Source organism: Dioscorea cayenensis, chromosome 8, assembly GCF_009730915.1.
Source record: "Dioscorea cayenensis subsp. rotundata cultivar TDr96_F1 chromosome 8, TDr96_F1_v2_PseudoChromosome.rev07_lg8_w22 25.fasta, whole genome shotgun sequence".
Lineage (NCBI taxonomy): Eukaryota > Viridiplantae > Streptophyta > Magnoliopsida > Dioscoreales > Dioscoreaceae > Dioscorea > Dioscorea cayenensis.
In genome coordinates, this window is record NC_052478.1 from 6,066,243 (window position 1) to 6,084,129 (window position 17,887).

Genomic DNA, 17,887 nt, shown 5'->3' on the forward strand with positions numbered 1-17,887 from the left:
GCACGGGTTATAAAAATTAGTAAAGAGTATCTAATAAGGGATCGGGTAGTCGATTTCACAAGGACTAGCAAGTATTCGGTACTAATTGATCTTCCAATATCTAGTCGGCTCAATGTCGGATGAAAGGTTCTAACAAATAAATCTAAAGAAGGAAAAGAGAAGAGAAGAGAAGAGAAGACAGGAGATGATGAGATAAATCTAGCAAATAGCAAGGATGGGGAGTAGCGCCCCGAATCAATCCCTAGTGCAAAAAATAGTAACTCTCCTACAATGACTATCCGGTGCATCCTATGAATTCTACGTGTGCTCTCAAGCCTTGTCATATCTATGGCAATCAAATAAGCCAAGATCTGCAACTGTAACTACGGGAATCATGCACTTCAAGTTTTGCAGCCACCTTTAGCGATTACAACTACAACAATTAATCAACACACGCCAAGTTTTACAATCACATCTATGCAAAATCATGCACATCCAGTTATATGACACAAGTTTTAATATAGAAAATAATAGAACTCCATAGTCAATGAAAGAGAGTAAATCAAACTATAAATTAACACATAGGTTAATGAATCCAAGGCACTGGAGATGGTTAGCCCCTCATACGTTTACACAATATGAAAATAATAAAGAAAGCAATCAAATAGAAATGCTTAGACTCCCTATTGCTTCTCAATTGATCCAATTGGGCTCCTAGGAACAATCTGATGGCAAACCTCCACTCCCAATCTTGCCTCTCAACCATTGCTTTAATCTCCAGAAGAATGGTGGTGAAGGTTGCCCAAGAGTTGCCTTCCTCAAGCCGAAATCCCTTTGATACCCTAACTTTGGGCCTTAAAAAGAAGTTTTGGACCCAAGCACGGGCAAGCTTGGCTTGTGCTTTTCATAGCTAGATCATGGGTTTCTAGCATTAATTGAGTTTTCGCCAGATAGAAAAGTGCACCGCCCAAAAGCACGCCCGTGCTTGGGTCATGCTTCCATAAACATAACCGTGCTCTGGGCACAGTGACCGTGCTTTTCAACCATCTGAATAATTATTGAAGTCTAGTAATCTGCATGGCTTAAATTCACTGTCGTGCTTGCCTTGGCAAATTTGCACTTGGTCCTTTTGAAGCCTAATTCGCTCTAATATTTCTTCTATTGACCCAAGACCTGCTAATCTACATGCAGAACACAAATATACCAAAGTATTACTAAAATATATAAATAAATGCTAATAAGCAAGCAAAATATGAATAAGAGGTGTTGAAGATGTATATAAAATGCACTCATTAGCAACCCACGAGATCTCCACCCAGCTCGGGACCAAAGATGGATCCCCACTCTCCATCACTGGAGACTTATTTGAACAAGTTGGCAACACTTTTTTAAACCTTCAGAGTGTTGACATGATAATTTGGGCAATGGAATCAAGCTGTGGTGCACTACTTGTAGCTTGTCTTGAAAGTTGCCATCATAATCAAAAGCCAGAACGTCAAATTGAGAGAATGACATGACACATTAGAGGTGTAAGGGACAAATTATGGTGCCCTGTTGTTTTTTTTAAAGTAAAAGCGACAAACGATGTAAGGGACAAACAAGTATAGAGGTGTAACATATTGAAAGAATCAAATGCAAGATAATTATTATTTTGACCATTAACTAACATGATCAACAAACTAACTCTAAATTATATTGTTCTTCTTCATTAAAAATATTACTAATACACTTTGTTGAGAAACTTATTCTATTTATAAAATTCCAACACCTTCTGTCATTTGATTTCTAGGTAGAACGACCAATCGGGTGATTTGGTAGCCAAATTAGTTTAGATCTCTAATTTGGGCCACTTATGTAAATAAGTAACTAGTGTAACCCATGTTGACAACTTTTAACCAGCCAACCCCACTGAAAGGATTTCTTTGACTCGGTGAGAAGAATTTTATTTCATGAAATAATTTTTTTGTTCTTTCATTACATTTATTTTTTTTATTTTAAAAAGAAAATAAAACATAATTTTTATTAAATTAAAAATTGTAAAAAATAAAAATAGAGCTTCGTTGTTTTTTAATAATTATGGTTGAAGCTTTTCTTTGTTAAGATTTTTTTTAGTTCATAGTTATAATAAGTGACAAAATTTTTTTTCTCTTTATATTATTTATTTTGTAATTAAAAAGATATTACATATATATATATATATATATATATATATTAAATAACTAAAAAAATAATTTATAATTCTAAATAATTTTTAAAAATTTCTTTTTATTAACCTAACATTTATTCGAATGATCTAATGATTGAACTATGTTTGAATTTGTTGTAATAACTATACTCCAAATATTCTACAAACTATTGGTACATTTTTTTTTTCCATAAAATAAAATTAATTTTTTAATAATTATAATTTATTTGAAACATATAATCAAACATTTAATGCAAATAAGAAAGGATGTGGGAAAACAAGCAAGGATGGTTGGCCAAACCAAATGCAAGCTTAGAAAGATTTCCTGAAGATGTCATGGATAGGAAAGTGATATGTTTGTCAAATAATAAAATAAAAGCATTAAAAGGAACTCCTAGTTGCAATATGCTCGAAACATTGGTGCTCTCCGGAAATCACAATTTACATGTCTATTGAATTCTTTACAAAAATGGGTCCCCTCAGGTACTTGGATCTAACCAACTCTGATATTACTACTTCGCCAGAAGAGATTGGCAAATTGGTTGAGTTGGAATATCTCAATCTATCATCAACCTCGCTTGAGTCTTTGCCGATGGCTTTGGGTAATCTGAAGAACTTGAAGTATCTACATTGTAAATTAAATAAGAATATGAGATGAAGAATATTCCTCATGCTCTAATACGAAGCTTAGCAAAGTTGAAAATATTGGATCTATTTGGCACTTTCTGTGAAGTAGAATACCTAGATGACGTTGTTGAGCTTAAGCTAGCTAATTGAAAGGAGTGGGGATCACCGTGCAAGACATTTATTCATTGAAAAAACTCTCTCGTGTTCCAAAGCATAAGCTTCTATATATTATACAATGGAGGTGGATACTTCAACTTTAAAGTAAATCAGCGTATGGCCAACCCTGCTTGGAACTTGGAAGCAACAGCAAAACAAGTCTCCGTGAATTGGCGGTTTTCTATATCCCAAGCTTGCAAGAAGTGATAATATAACAACAGAAGGTGATAATTTTTACTTTTTTATTGCCTTTCTCATCTGAATACTTTGTACTTACGTAAACTCCCTCAGCTGAAGAATGCCATTTTGAAAGACCAAAAACTTTATTTTTCCCATGCTTGCTTTGTTAACAATCCAAGAATGCAACAGCTTGCCTAGTTTGTGTAGGGTTTCTCACCTACCACGGCTTCAAATTCTCATTGTACATAAATGTGCTGCACTAAAGAGTATTATTAAAGCTGGTGATGATGATACAAAGGTGATTGAAGGAGGTAACTTTTTCATGAGTCTCAAAAGATTGGATCTTAGTGATAATCCAAATTTAGAATGCATATATGAGGAAGAACTATCCTTTCCTTCCATTGTAAACATTTCTTTGAGAAGTTAAAAATTGAGAGAGCTCCCACTTGGACTAATGGACAGTGCTAAGAATCTTTAGAGCAAATTTGCCTCACCTTAAAGCATGTGGGCCAACTAGGATTGGGAGCACAAGGATCGTTTCTCCCATGTACTTGTTACTTACAATTAGATATTCATAAGTGAGCTATAACTGTTCTTATTTTGTTTCTCTCTACCTCCATTGCAAGTGTACTGCTTATTTAGTTTCTCCATTAATTATGTTATTCTCGCCCGGAATAAAATGTCCGCTTCTTGTGAAAAAGTCCAATAATTTTTCTTTTTTGTGCTTTTCAATACTACTTTAATTCTTATTAGTGTTATTTTTTTTAAGAGCCAGTGGATGACTATGTCAGTATATATATCTATAGTGAATGAATTGAATATAATCTAAGTTTTTTTTTTTTTTGAGAAAAGTGGATAAACCACTATTTTATTGAAAAAGAAGAGCAGCAAACCAAAAGTACAACCAACAAAGAAAACAAAGCAAAGAGTTCTCACAAGCAGTGAAGAACTCAGAAAAGGAAATACAAGTAAACAAATAAGGCAGCTGGGAAAGCGAAGAAATCCGTCTTGAGTCACAGGACAGTCTGAGCTGTAAGAAGGAGTAGATTACTTCTGAATCAATGGAGTGTCAAGATTGCCAGTGTTATCTGCGGTCCGTGCGCTCAGGAAGTCGAGGGAGCACTTTATCTTCTTGGAGGCTTCATTAAGTGTTTGCTGGTGGGGTAAAGAAGCTGTAGAAAACCAAGCAAGCAGCATATTAATGATTTTGAATAATACTTTAGGAAAAGGTAATGTAGTGTTTTGAAAAATGCGGTTGTTACGTTCCAGCCAAATATTCCAAATAATTGCTCTCGAAAGTAGGTCCCTCAGCAATCTAATGTTTGAATGTAATGAAGGTAACCATAAGGTCCAGATTCTTGGAACTGTGGAAGGTAGAGATTGTAGATCAAGAATATTGGAAAAGTAGGACCAAAATCGGAAAGAATAGACACAGTCTAAAAAGAGATGATCCACTGTTTCAGAATCTTTGTGACAAAGAGTGCAAGTATCTGTGGCGTTTGGGTTACATCCCTTCTTAAAAGATTAGTGAGTGTGAGAATTTTATTATCCCAAACAAGCCAGCAAAAAAGAGTAATTTTACTTGGATAATGAATTTTCCAAAATTTAGAATATAATGGACTGCGCATTCCTCCATCAATTAAAAAATTATAGAATGATTTAACAAAGAAAGTGCAGAATGGAATTAAGATTTGGATAATAGACAAATCTTCTCGTGTTGCAGAATGAAAAAAACTTTCAGTAGAGTTGCGAAGGTACGAGAATTGTCTAAGGGAAATCCATGGTTGGGAACAGTTGTTGAATAGTGTTGGCAAAAGATCCTTAAGTACTTGTCCCCTCGTCCATCTATCATGCCAAAGAAGAGTATCCTTGCCATTTCTAACAGTTTTGGAAATACATGATCTAAAAGAAAGTAGGGTAGTGTTGACACCAGCCCAGAAAAAGCATTTGTTTCTAGGAGGTGTATGAAACAAAGTTCCAGAAAAATTGATGGAGTAATTGGATCTGATGATTTTAGCCCAACACAAGTTAGGATTAGATATAAACTTCCACCACCATTTCCAAAGGAGAGCTTTGTTGAATTCAACAAGATTGAGAATTCCCCAACGTCCCATGGGACGAGGTAGACAGATCCGATTCCAAGCGACCAGTCTAGCTCCTTTAGAGTTCAAGTCTGGCCCTTTCCAAAGGAAGTCCTTACGAGTCTTATCAATTTCCTTAATTACCCAAGCTGGTAGTTTGAAGACTGTCATCTAGTAAATAGGTATTATGGATAAGACAGAATTAATAAAGGTTAGACGACCACCAAGGGAAAGGTTAGTAGCTTTCCAAGTGGGAAGTCTCACTCGGACAGTCTGGATAAGTTTTGTCCAATCCTGGCGCCTGGGCCGTCTACCAGAAAGAGGTACTCCTAAGTAGGTAATAGGGAGGCAGTTCCTTTTGCAGTTGAGAATTGCTGCAAATGATATATTTGGTTGAAAAGCAAAGTTTGTTGAGTATAAGCAGCTTTTGGAAAAATTAATTGATAACCCAGAAGAACCTTCAAAAAGGTAAAGTATAAGTTTGATGATATGAAGGTCTTCATGTCCACCAGCGGAGAAGATGATAAGATCGTCCGCATATTGAATATGGCAGATTCGTTCATCTTGAAAAAGCTGAACCCCAATTAAGATTTTAGAACTGAGGGCGTGGTGGAACATGGCACTAAGAGCGTCGGCAGCTAAGGCGAAAAGGAGGGGAGAGAGCGGGTCTCCTTGTCTGAGCCCTTTTTTGTAGCGAATGTAACCTTGGGTGGTGCCATTGATTAGGATCTGGGCCTTGGCGGTCTTTAGGATGGTATGATTCCACGATAACCATCTGTTACTATCTAAGTTTTTTTCTTCCAAACTTTTTTTTTCCTCATTTTGATTTATATATTGTTGCTTAACTAATTTAAATAATTTGGAGTAAAAATGAGTCCTTTAAATATGATTCATTTGATTAATATAATAATTAAAAAAAATATGAACTAAGTTATCAATCATTAATTATATTAATAAAATTCGAATGAAATTTACTTAGTCAAATTAACTTTATCATAATTTGAAATATCTTCCATTGAATGTTTTTCTCTTTAACACAAATTCACGATTCAAATATTCAATTTAATCATGCTATATTATAGTTTAGAAATTCAAAATTGAAAGTGGCATAACACGCTTGCTTGCAAATTTCAGCTCATGATATAATAATCCTTTCAATCCATCTCATTAAAGAGAATCTTAAGAATATCCAAATTCATAGTGAAGAACGTTTGATCAGCTGGCAGTGTCCTCCAAGTGGCTGGATTAAACTCAATACAGATGGTTCAATTAATATTAATTTAGGATGGGCTACCGTGGGCGGTTTAGCGAGAAACTCTACTAGAGATTTTGTTACTGGTTTCAACTATAACATTGGCCCTGGCAACTCTGTGTTGGGTGAGCTCTAGGGGTTTGGAAAGGCCTCCTTTTGGCAGGCTACAGATGTGTATGTCTTGATGTGGATAGTAAATGTGTGATTGAGATAATATCCAAAAGAATGCCTCATGTTAACTGCTCTTATCGCATATTGAGAGAGATTCATCAATTACTAGAGAAAGATTGGACGATCCACATTACTCACACGTATCGGGAAGGAAATCGATGTGCAAACGCTTTGGCACTCCTCGCGCATAGTTTAAATCCAAGCCTATCTATCTTTACTCAACCTCCAAATGCTATCAAGGTGCTTTTGGATGACAACATTAGGGGAGTATCTTTCCCCAGAGTTTGCATAATTCAAATGTGTTTGGATTTTGTTCCCGTCTTATATATATAAAAAAAAGATACTTAAGATTTTTTTTTCACACAAAAAATACAAACGATGTGAATAAGGAGCGTGCATGCTTACCAAAATTGATTGTTCAATCTACATGACTTTAACTACGGATGAGAGGTTTAAACTATGAACCCACACCTATAATCGGTGATTTTTGACATTAAGCCACAAACACTCCTATTTTAAATTTAAGTCAGAGACAGATACAGATGTGGAGGGCACTTGTAATCTCAACAACACCTTATCTTCGCCTTGTGTAGGTTTCGATCTGGGGACTCCTCTGAAATGATTGGTGTAACCGGTGATTCCTTAACATCAATTCTTCTAAAATATTTGAATTCAAAACTTTTAAATATCTCACCTTTTTTTTCCATATAAAATGGAGCACCTACTACAAGGTTATGCTATTTGATTCTCAAGAAAGATGTTCTGGCCTTATTTTATGGTAAGTGTTATCCTTTTAAATAGATAAAATTCAATAATAAATTTTTTTTTCCCTGAACACAATTATTATTTATTAGAAAATATTTAATAAAACGCAAGTCACCCCCTTGTGATCATATCTACAAACTCGCTTTTCTTTCTTTCGCTCAACCATTTTCAGCAAACAAGTAAACCCTAATAAAGCCTCTCGAGATCCCTCTCCTTCTCCATCGCAATTGTAAACCCTAATGGCAGAATCCAGTGGTTCTGATCCCCGAGAAGCCGATCCGGATCCAGAGACGCTGTTCGCCCGGCGCTGCTGCTGTTGCGTCTGGGTTCCATGGCCGTCAAGTAGATCACACCCTCCTCCATCCGCCTCTGCCGAGTGGTGGGAGCGCATCGGAGTCTCAGATAGCAGCTGCGCCGCCACAACGCCAAATCGGTGGTGGGCGAAGCCGTTCTTGAAGGTCCGAGAATGGTCGGAGATCGTCGCCGGGCCGAGATGGAAGACCTTTATTAGAAGATTCAGGCGGAGTTCCAGGATCGGAAGGACGGTTTCCAGATTTCAGTATGATCCGTTGAGCTATGCGCTCAATTTCGATGATGGAGTTGGGCAAGATGATGATGGCCAGGAGGAGGACGCCGGAATTCGAAATTTCTCGGCGAGGTTTGCGTCGGCGGCGGCGGCGGCGGCCGCCGTGGATCACGATCAGACACGTGGAGGGATTTGATTGGATGATGGGACATAAAAGATGTGAATAAATATATTTGTATTATTTGTGATTAAAGAAATGAGAAGAGTTTTTGGAGAACACGCAAGAGTGCATGATATTTTATTTATTAAGTTGGTGTTGGATTGCGACGTCAATAGTTGACTATTTTTTTTATTTTAGGTTGGATTTTTTTAATAACTGTATGATAAAAGGTTTTTTTTACGTAGATGTATAATTTTGTGTAAAATGTAAAAGTATATTTTTATTTACTATATATATATTTTTATATTATATTACGTTGCATGGAGACTAATGGGATTTATATTATATGTAACAATGAAATGATTTTTATCAAATATTACTACGGGTAACCAATCTAAAACACAAAAAGAAATTGGTAATCTCTCCACATAAAAATGAATCGTAGTAAGATTGAAATTTGATGTTGCAACAATATTGGTTTTTGTATTATGTGTAAGAGCAAAACCAATTGATTATTCATTGGAATAATTGGTAATTAAATGTTTTATAATTCGAAATTTAAAAATTTCCCTAAGTATTTATCAAGAAAAGTAATTAATATTCATGTCATCAAAGACTGACAGCAGTCTATTTATCGTAAACAGTCTCATAAAGTACATTCGCGTGCCATATTTATACAGTAACAAAAGCACATTGAATAAAAATGATTAAGAGGAAAATAATACACTAACTCCTACCAGTACAACTACCAGAGGTTCGGACGCGTTATTTACTGCCTTCATTCTCTTGGTATTTCACTGTTTCATGTGAGTTTTCTTAACTTATTTTTTAAAAAAATAATTCGTATTACTTTAAAGAATTATCTATCACTAGAGTCAACATGGAACCAATGACAGTTTTTTTTTTGTTTTTTTAACGAAGATGATAAATGTTATTAGTTAAGGGATGTATGACAGTGCACCAGTTATGATAACTTGTAAATCTCTTGGGATGCATCATAAGTGAGTTAAAAATTTCTATCATACAACTCTAGAAGAGAGGAAGAGTGTTCCTCATATAAATTTTTCACAAGAAACCCTCAATTTACAAGTTAAGAGGTTCAAATTCGAAACTCTTTAAAAATAAAGCATGGTAGTTACTGTTGGTCTACAACCCAGTTCCCCAATAATAGTTTGTTTAAATCTAAATTTATAAAAATTGAGTTTTTATTTTATATATGCACTCTATTTGTGAAATAACTATTGTTGATGTTAAATAAACCCTTTTTTAAAAAAAAAAGAATTTAAACATATTAGAGAGATAATATATCATTACATTGCATATCGTTTTTGTTGGCTAACAAAATTGGTAACATTTGTTGATGTTATTATAAATTTCATTCAAACATATTGTACTTGAACTGTATTTCGAAAATAACGAAGGAGAAGACAGAGATTTTTTTTAGGGGTTAAAATATATCATCTTCCTTAGCAAATGATTTTACCAACTTGAGGTTCAAATTTTTACCTATTTATTTATTTATTTATTTATTTTATTTTTATTTTTTAAAAAATATTTTTTTTTTTTTGAAAAAATGAATAAACCACAATGCATTAGTAAAGAAAAAGGATTTTGACGTTGAATTTCAAGCGAATGGCATACATGCAACACATATTTTAGTGGAATAACGGCCAAAGTAGTGGATGCATCTTGTGACATCACAAGGACAAGACCTGAGATACTACCATGTATGATAAAATAGTACGATATAATTTTTTGAACAATTTCTTTATTGTTTAAAATTTATTTATTTAGTCTATTTACAAATTTAAACCTTTAAGTTTTTGTACTATTATAATTATCAGTCTCCCTAAACTCTAACCCCTTAAAAAGAAGAACTGATATGCCTCATTTAACATAGTAAAAAGATTAAAAGGTTATAATTTAAAATAAAAAGCTAAAAATTAAATTTTAAAAATAGATGAATTATTTAAGAAAATATACCAAATACTACCCTTGAACTACAAGAATGCCAAAAAGGTTAAGAAAGGTATAGCTTCATTGCTTTGATGAGTGAAAATGTATGCCTCCATTACCCGTGGAGCTTAAGAATATAATTCAATTTAAGTCGTTTTCTCTTTAAATAAAGTTATTCTTTTGTATTTCTTATAGAAGAAATACGTTTCTTAATCAACACACAAGGCACATTAATTTCAAATAATATAAAAGGAGGTCCATATGATGGTTTTTAACATTATTTACAACTTTTATTTCTTTGGTGCCTCATTGTTTCCTGTGAGTTTTCTAAACTTTTATATTTATATATATATCATATTATTTTAAATAATTATTTAATAGTAGAGCCAAGCATGGGCATGTAGGTTAGTTTGAGTAAAATTTTTGATAAGGCATCAAATTATGGTCAGTTTGTATTGTAGAGTCTAAACTTTGATTTGAATCAAAATTATTACTCATCAACTTTAATTTTGTTTCACTAGAAAATCATTGACAAATTTTAGTGTATTTTTTATTATGTGATGTCAAAAGTTTTTGTTAACAAGTGAGATAGAATTATCAGCTGAGCAAACACCGTGTTATATATATAATAATAGAGAATTTTGTTGTTTGTACATAATCAAAAATAGGCCGAATATCTTAGACGACCACTCGGTGAAACATAATTGAAGATGGATAACCATTTTAATTAAAATTGAAATTTGGATCTAAAAATAAAAAATGGCTGTAGTTTGGTACTCTATCAAAAATTTATTCATGTTAATTAATTACTTTAATTTCTATTAATTAGGTCATATTTGAATTATTCATATGCATTTTATTTATTTGTATAATATAAAATACTCATTATTTACGTTGATGTGGGGTGAGACCTTCAATTTTTTTAAAGAAATATGATGCAATTATTATATCATTGTTATTATATATTTTCTTTTAATTAAGTTATCTTATGTATTTTTTTTAAGTAGATGCACTTGAACTAATTAGAGAGCATGTCTAAACCACTATGCGTAAACTTACTCTTTATTTAAAATAAAAACAATAAAATAAAAGTATAACCCCACAATACTAAAATAAATTAAATAAAAATAATAATACAATTATTATATTAAATAAAACTGATATCCGGTGTTAATAATAAATAATATGGCTAGCTAAACATGAATTTTCAAATATTTTTGTTTGTAAATTTTTAATTTTAGATATATATTTTTATTGAACTTATCAATACATGATTATCAATTTTGTGAATATTAATGTAAAAAAAAAAAAAGAAATTTTGCTAAAGTACTTTATGGTTTGTCTCGTTATATATCAATTAGGGACTTGTAGTTTAAATTGTAACAATTTCATACCTTGTAATCTAAACTATTTTCATAAAAGTGTCAAAACTTTTAACTCTGTTAATCCTCTAACGTGGCATAAAAATAGATTTAAAATTACATTTTTGCCCTTATTTATATTACTAAAACATATATAAATAGTGTTTAAAAACCCTTCAAATTATAATTAAGAGTTAAACTTGAATGGTTCTTAATTAGTACGTGTTTTAGTAATGGCAAAAAGGTAAATTTATATTTAAATTAAATGAGTTAAGCATTTTGGCACATTTTTGCAAACAGTTTAGATTACAAAGTACTAAAGTATTATAATTCAAACTATAAATTTGGAATTGATAAAGAGACAAACCACAATTTACTTTAGCAAAATTTTCCCAAAAAAAATAAATAGAAATAATAAATAAAAAAATAAAACTTTAAACAAATGCAATTGCTATCTCAAAATATCTATAAAAAAATCATTGCAGGTTACACCAATGAGTTTTCTCTATTTGCTCCATCTCTCCCGAGTTTATGTTTTATTTTTCATTATAGACACTTATTATATATGGTTTGTTTGTGAGTCTTATATCTATGCATTAGATTATTTGTTAAATAATTGTTGTATTTAATAATTGAATTATATTATGAATTTGTATTAAGTTATTTTTTAATTATATTGTTTATTAATTTAGTGTTTAATTATTAATTGAGTTATTTGCTAATTATATAGATATAATAGGTATTACACTTTAACCAAAATTTTTAGATGCATATATATTTAATATTTTTAAAATATTGATTATTATACTTTCAAGTTTAAATTAATAGAATTATTTAATACTTATAATTTTTTTAAATTTTGAATCCAACACCTTTAAATTTTGTTTCTAATTCCACCACTTTATAATATGTATAGCATATTGGGTATAACTCCACCCATTTGTTTAGTTATTGTGATTTAGCACTTACATTATTAATTTTTCATAAAAACCATGACGTTAGTTACTTTCAGAAAAAAAAACCACTGTCTAAATAAAATATTTTCCATTTAACATTTAACTTAAAGATTATAATTATTTTTACATATGGAAACTATTTTTTTAAGATAATAATAGTAACATTTTAAAAAAATTATACCCAAACCATACTTCTCTTTTAGATCTTTAAAAACAACCAAAACTTCTTTCACATTTTTAAAATATAATTTTTTTAATAAGAAATAATTAATTTTTTCAAATAAAAAATCATTTCATTATTTTATACATTTCATTTACTTGATCTGAGAAGGGAATTATTTGTAATGAAAATAAATACTATTGATCATAGGTGAGTGTACGATGTTGTTGAACTTAGGGATGTACTCTATATTAGTGTATGTTTCTAACTAAATCTTAAATGAGGATGCTTATCATCTAGTGTTAAAATAATAATAATAATAATAATAATAATAATAATAATAATAATAATAATAATAATAATAATAATACGATTGGGTCCTTACATACCAGAAAGTTTAAACTTTGGATATTTTAAATCACTGTTCATATACCTGGCTGGAATAGCCAATTAGCCATAGGCACAATTCATAAACTTTTATATTTTTGAAAGCACAATTAGAAATGTGGCATATAAAAAATGAACTTTTACGTATATAACTTGACAAAATTAACATTTGATTATTAAAAAAAATAACATTTGAATTTATGCTCCTATTGAAGTACCTGTTTGGACGTATGCCCCAATCAAAAATCACATTTGCATTTACAATCCTAATAAAAGTAAATATTTTTTTATTATACCCTTGTAAAGTATATATTTACATATTCAATATAGGGAAACATGATATTTTTGCTTACCTTGTAAAGTGCATATTTTCACCATAAAATTATACTTGCATATGTGTTCCTATCCATAAATGTTCATAGTTGTGTATACAACCCCCAAAAAAATGCTTTTTATAAGTGTATACACAAAGTATCATTTTCATTGAGAATATGCTACAATGTGATTTTTTATGGTAGTATATAAGCAAATATACACAGTTGTAGGGGTGTATATGCATGTTCCCAACACATAGCTCGTCAGATTTCATAAAAAGAATTAAAAAAAATAAAATTTTAAAAAATTTATATATTTTTTTCTAAAAGGAATTCATAAAGTCAACCTATCCTGAGCAACTAACACGGCAAGCTGAATTGTTTTTTTAGTAAAATACGAATTTTAGTGTTTTTATAACCAAATATTTATTTTAATGTTTAGTGCATGAAATAAATATTTGGTATTAGAAAAAATCTGACAATTTGTGTCTGGCATATCACATAGTAATTTTTATATTAGCACTACCATACCTCTAATATAATAATTTAAATCCAGAAATCTAAATTAGTCCACTACTAATTACCTGTATTTATAATTGAAAGGTCTCATGTTTGAATTTTTCAGATTATAATTCACTTTTTGAGTGGAGAGTTTATTTTTAGGAGGTCAGTGAAGCCATCATAATTGGTGCACTTCTGTACTTATGTGTGTTTTTGCTTTGTCGTTTGTCGCCTTTGTAAAAAAAAAAAAAATTAAATACAAAATAAAAGTTTAATATAATTGAAAGAAAGCTAGTTTTGTATATTAAAGTCAATGATATTTTCATAAGAATAAATTAACCACAATTTTGTTTGTGTTGATCTTTATTTAAATAAATACAAGAGATCTTTTAATTGTCCCTTATAAATACTAATTAATAAATTCATTTGATGCATAGCGTTGTTCATATGGGTCTCATCGATTTGGTTAGCCCTGTGGCAAGTGCTGTGGCACCTTATCTGGTGGATCCAGTCGCACGCCAATTCAAGTACTTGTTCTTGCTCAGCAACAATGTCAATGCCATGACCGATGCCATGGATGAACTGAGAGCCAAGAGGGAGAGCACTATCCAAGACATCCGTAACGCTGAGCTAGAAGGCAAAGCATGCTCCCCAGAAGTAGCGCTTTGGCTTCAAAAGGTGGACACCGGTGAGCTTGAAGTGGCTGCCATCAAACAAGCATTTGATCAAAGAACAAACTGCATTGCAATGCCTTCACTCAATGTAGTTTCTAATTACAAGCTTGGCAGGAGAGCTTTCAAGAAGATGGAGGACGTGCTGCAACTACTGCACACAGAGAAGTTCGACATCGTAGCGAAGAGATTGCCTCCGGGTCCGGCAAGAGAGCTGGCAACTCCTTCAATGGTCTCCGATGTAAATCCAAACCTTGAGATGATATGCCAATATCTCAAAGAGAACACGACCGGGATCATTGCGATATGGGGCATGGGAGGGGTCGGCAAAACCACACTCTTGAAGAGCATCAACAATGAATTCTTTCGCGCGAAAGATGGCATGTTTGATCATGTCATTTGGGCTGTGGTTTCTCAAGACTACAGCTATGAAAAGATTCAATCCGATATCGCCACGAGTTTGGGATTGCCTTCTACCAATGCTAATGCTAATGCAATTCATGATTTTTTGAAAAGGAAAAGTTTCCTGCTACTGCTGGATGATCTTTGGAGTGAACTTGATCTTGAGAAGATTGGGGTGCCTCAGCCTAAAATGCATCATGATGAAGACAAGCACAAGAGGATGGTGGTGTTCACAACACGCTCGGAGGCGATCTGTGGTGTCATGGAGGCTGACAAGAAAATCAAAATGGAGTGCTTGGATCTTGCTGCTGCATGGCTTTTGTTCAAGGAGAAGGCCGGTGAAGAACTCATTGCATCTGACAAGCTAATTCAATACCATGCGGAGAGCATTGTGAGGGAGTGTGCTGGTCTACCGCTTGCTCTTATCACAATTGGCAAAGCAATGAGTACCAAGAAGACAACAACTGAATGGGAGTATGTCGCCAGCATGATGAGGAAATCAAAGTATCAAAGCATTCCAGGTATGAAAAAGAAATCAAACTTCTTTTCTATTTTGAAGTTCAGTTATGACAATTTGGAGAGTGATTCTTTGAGGCAATGCTTCATTCCAGGTATGAAGAAGGAATCAAACTTCTTTCCTATTTTGAAGATCAGTTATGACAATTTGGAAAGTGATACTTTGAGACAATGCTTCTTGTATTGCTCCTTATGGGGTGAGGATGTGGAAATACCAGCTGATGAACTCATAGAGTGTTGGATGGGGCATGGTTTGTTAGATGATTTTGATGATCTTAATGAAGCTTATAGCAAAGGTGAGACCATCATCGGAAACCTGAAAGAAGCATGCTTACTAGAACCAGTTGACTGGAGCAAGGTGCTGCGTTTGAATCCTAAATATGACAGCCATGTGAAGCTTCATGACGTGATCAGAGATCTTGCCTTGTGGATAACTTCAGATTGTGGAAAAAACAAGCAAGGATGGTTGGTGCAACCAAACACAAACTTGGAAAGATTACCTGAAGATTGCATCGACAGTGAAGTGATTAATTTTTCACTAAACAAAATAAGAGCATTGGATGGATCTCCTAATTGCCATAAACTCAGAACACTGATACTCTCCGGAAATTGGCAATTAGTTGCTATTTCTACTGAATTCTTTACAAAAATGCATTGCCTCAAGTATTTGGATTTAAGTCATGCTCATATCACCACTTTGCCTGATGAGATTGGCGGACTCATTGGGTTGGAATATCTCAATTTATCATGGACAAGTCTCATATCCTTACCCATGCCTTTGGGTAATTTGCAGAACCTGAAGTATCTATATTGTCAAGCATATTTGCTAAAGGACATTCCTTATGGGCTGATAGCAAGCTTAACAAAGCTGCAAGTGTTGGATCTATATGGCACTAGTTTCTATTTCCTTGAAGAAAGATACCTGGATGAGTTGTTGAGCTTAACTGAATTGAAAGGAGTGGGGATCTGCATAAAACGGATCGCTTTATTGGCAAGACTCTATCATGTTCCAAAACAGAGACTTCATTTGCGAGGCCGAGGTCTTTTGGATTTTTTGGTCTATCAGAAGAACCTCTACCCTGATGAATTAATTAATCTTACTTGGGTCAACATATCTCAATCCCTGCTTGGAAGCAACTGCAAGACAAACCTTCATGAGTTAAAGATTTCCATAATCACAACATTACAAGAGTTGGTAATCACAACACAAGGTGATAGTTCTTGGTGCCTTTCTCATCTGAAGACCTTATCTTTGGTTGGACTCCCCCAATTAAGGAATGTCATTTGGAAAGATTTGGAAGCATGTCATTTTCTTCCCAGCCTTACTCGCTTAGTAATTGATGGATGTGACAGCTTGACTAACTTGTGTTGGACAGCTGAGCTTCCATGTCTTCAGATACTCTCTATAATGAGATGCACTGAACTAAAGAGTATTATCACAGCTGGTGATGAATCTGATGGTGATGCAACAGTGACTGAAAATGGCAACATTTTCAATAGTCTCAAGGAATTGGACCTTTGGGATAATCCAAATTTAGAATGGATATGTGAGGAAGAACTGTCCTTGCCTTCCATTGAAAGATTTTGTTTGACTAGATGTTTCAAGTTGCAAAAGCTCCCACTTGGATTAGACAGCGCTAAGAATTTAAAGATCATACATGTGTCACCGGAGAGTGTGTGGGAGAACATGGATTGGGTACACAAAGATCTCTTCTCTCATTTGGTTCAAGTCACAATAGCTGGTCCTTTGGTACCCATTATGTTTTTTTAGATCCATATTGGCATTGTATATATTTATAGATTACTTGATTTGCTTCTCTCCATGACAAATGCCTATTTATGTTTTTCTATCATTTGCGTGAAATGCTGGTTCATGTGTACAAGTCTCGTAATTTTGTTTTCTTTTTATGTTTATTAAAGATTTTATTTGTTTATTTATTCTGAAGAGAAAGTATTTTAACAATTTGATGTGTTTATTACACTATTACTATAATATAATTAACTCCCATGTAAAAAGTCAAATATTGAGGGTTTGACTTATTTTAAAAGCATGATTAAAATTTTGGGGCTCTATGCAGAGTGTGCTATCCACATTATTAATTAAATAAAATTATTATCTATGTTATTGTGGGAGGAAATGTTTTTAAAAATAATAAAAAATAATAAATAAATCACTTATTCATAAATAATAATAATAATAATAATAATTATAATTATTATTATTATTATAATGACAAGTACAATGCAAGTGGTAGGCAGAGAACTGTAACAAGTTAATTTTAATTTTTGAAATTTTTTTGATAAATTTAATGTATTGATATTTAATCAATTTAAACTATTTGCAGCAATACTGAATTTTTTATTCAAAAATTTATCCATTTGACTAAAATATTAATTGGGTGATTGAGCATTAATTAGATTCGTATCGCTTCAATAAAACAATTCATTTTAATGTTAATAAATTCAAATTTTATGATAATTTGAAACATCTTAAAATGGAAGTTTTCTGTCTATATAAATTCAAAATTTTAAACTTACATCCAATTTATTCTCAATTTTATGATCCAAATCACCATCCTAG

At 32.5% G+C, this 17,887-nt stretch overlaps 2 protein-coding genes across 2 annotated transcripts; both read left to right on the top strand.

The window, feature by feature from the left end:
- The first annotated feature begins 7,416 nt into the window (after positions 1 to 7,416).
- Positions 7,417 to 8,201, top strand: LOC120267471. The gene has a single exon (XM_039275145.1). The coding sequence runs from the start codon at positions 7,636 to 7,638 to the stop codon at positions 8,116 to 8,118; it is 483 nt and encodes a 160-aa protein (XP_039131079.1). The 5' UTR covers positions 7,417 to 7,635; the 3' UTR covers positions 8,119 to 8,201.
- Positions 8,202 to 14,122: 5,921 nt separating this feature from the next.
- Positions 14,123 to 17,090, top strand: LOC120266687 (disease resistance protein RPS2-like). Its single transcript, XM_039274329.1, has 2 exons — positions 14,123 to 15,311; positions 15,402 to 17,090. The coding sequence occupies exons 1-2, from the start codon at positions 14,147 to 14,149 to the stop codon at positions 17,075 to 17,077; spliced, it is 2,841 nt and encodes a 946-aa protein (XP_039130263.1). The 5' UTR covers positions 14,123 to 14,146; the 3' UTR covers positions 17,078 to 17,090.
- The last annotated feature ends 797 nt before the right edge of the window (positions 17,091 to 17,887 follow it).

Bases quoted from the DNA above. Each gene is read 5' to 3' on its own strand.
- LOC120267471 (XM_039275145.1), top strand. From the start codon at position 7,636: ATGGCAGAATCCAGTGGTTCTGATCCCCGAGAAGCCGATCCGGATCCA.
- LOC120266687 (XM_039274329.1), top strand. From the start codon at position 14,147: ATGCATAGCGTTGTTCATATGGGTCTCATCGATTTGGTTAGCCCTGTG. The intron at 15,312-15,401 runs GTATGAAAAAGA...GCTTCATTCCAG, and splicing joins AAAGTATCAAAGCATTCCAG to GTATGAAGAAGGAATCAAAC.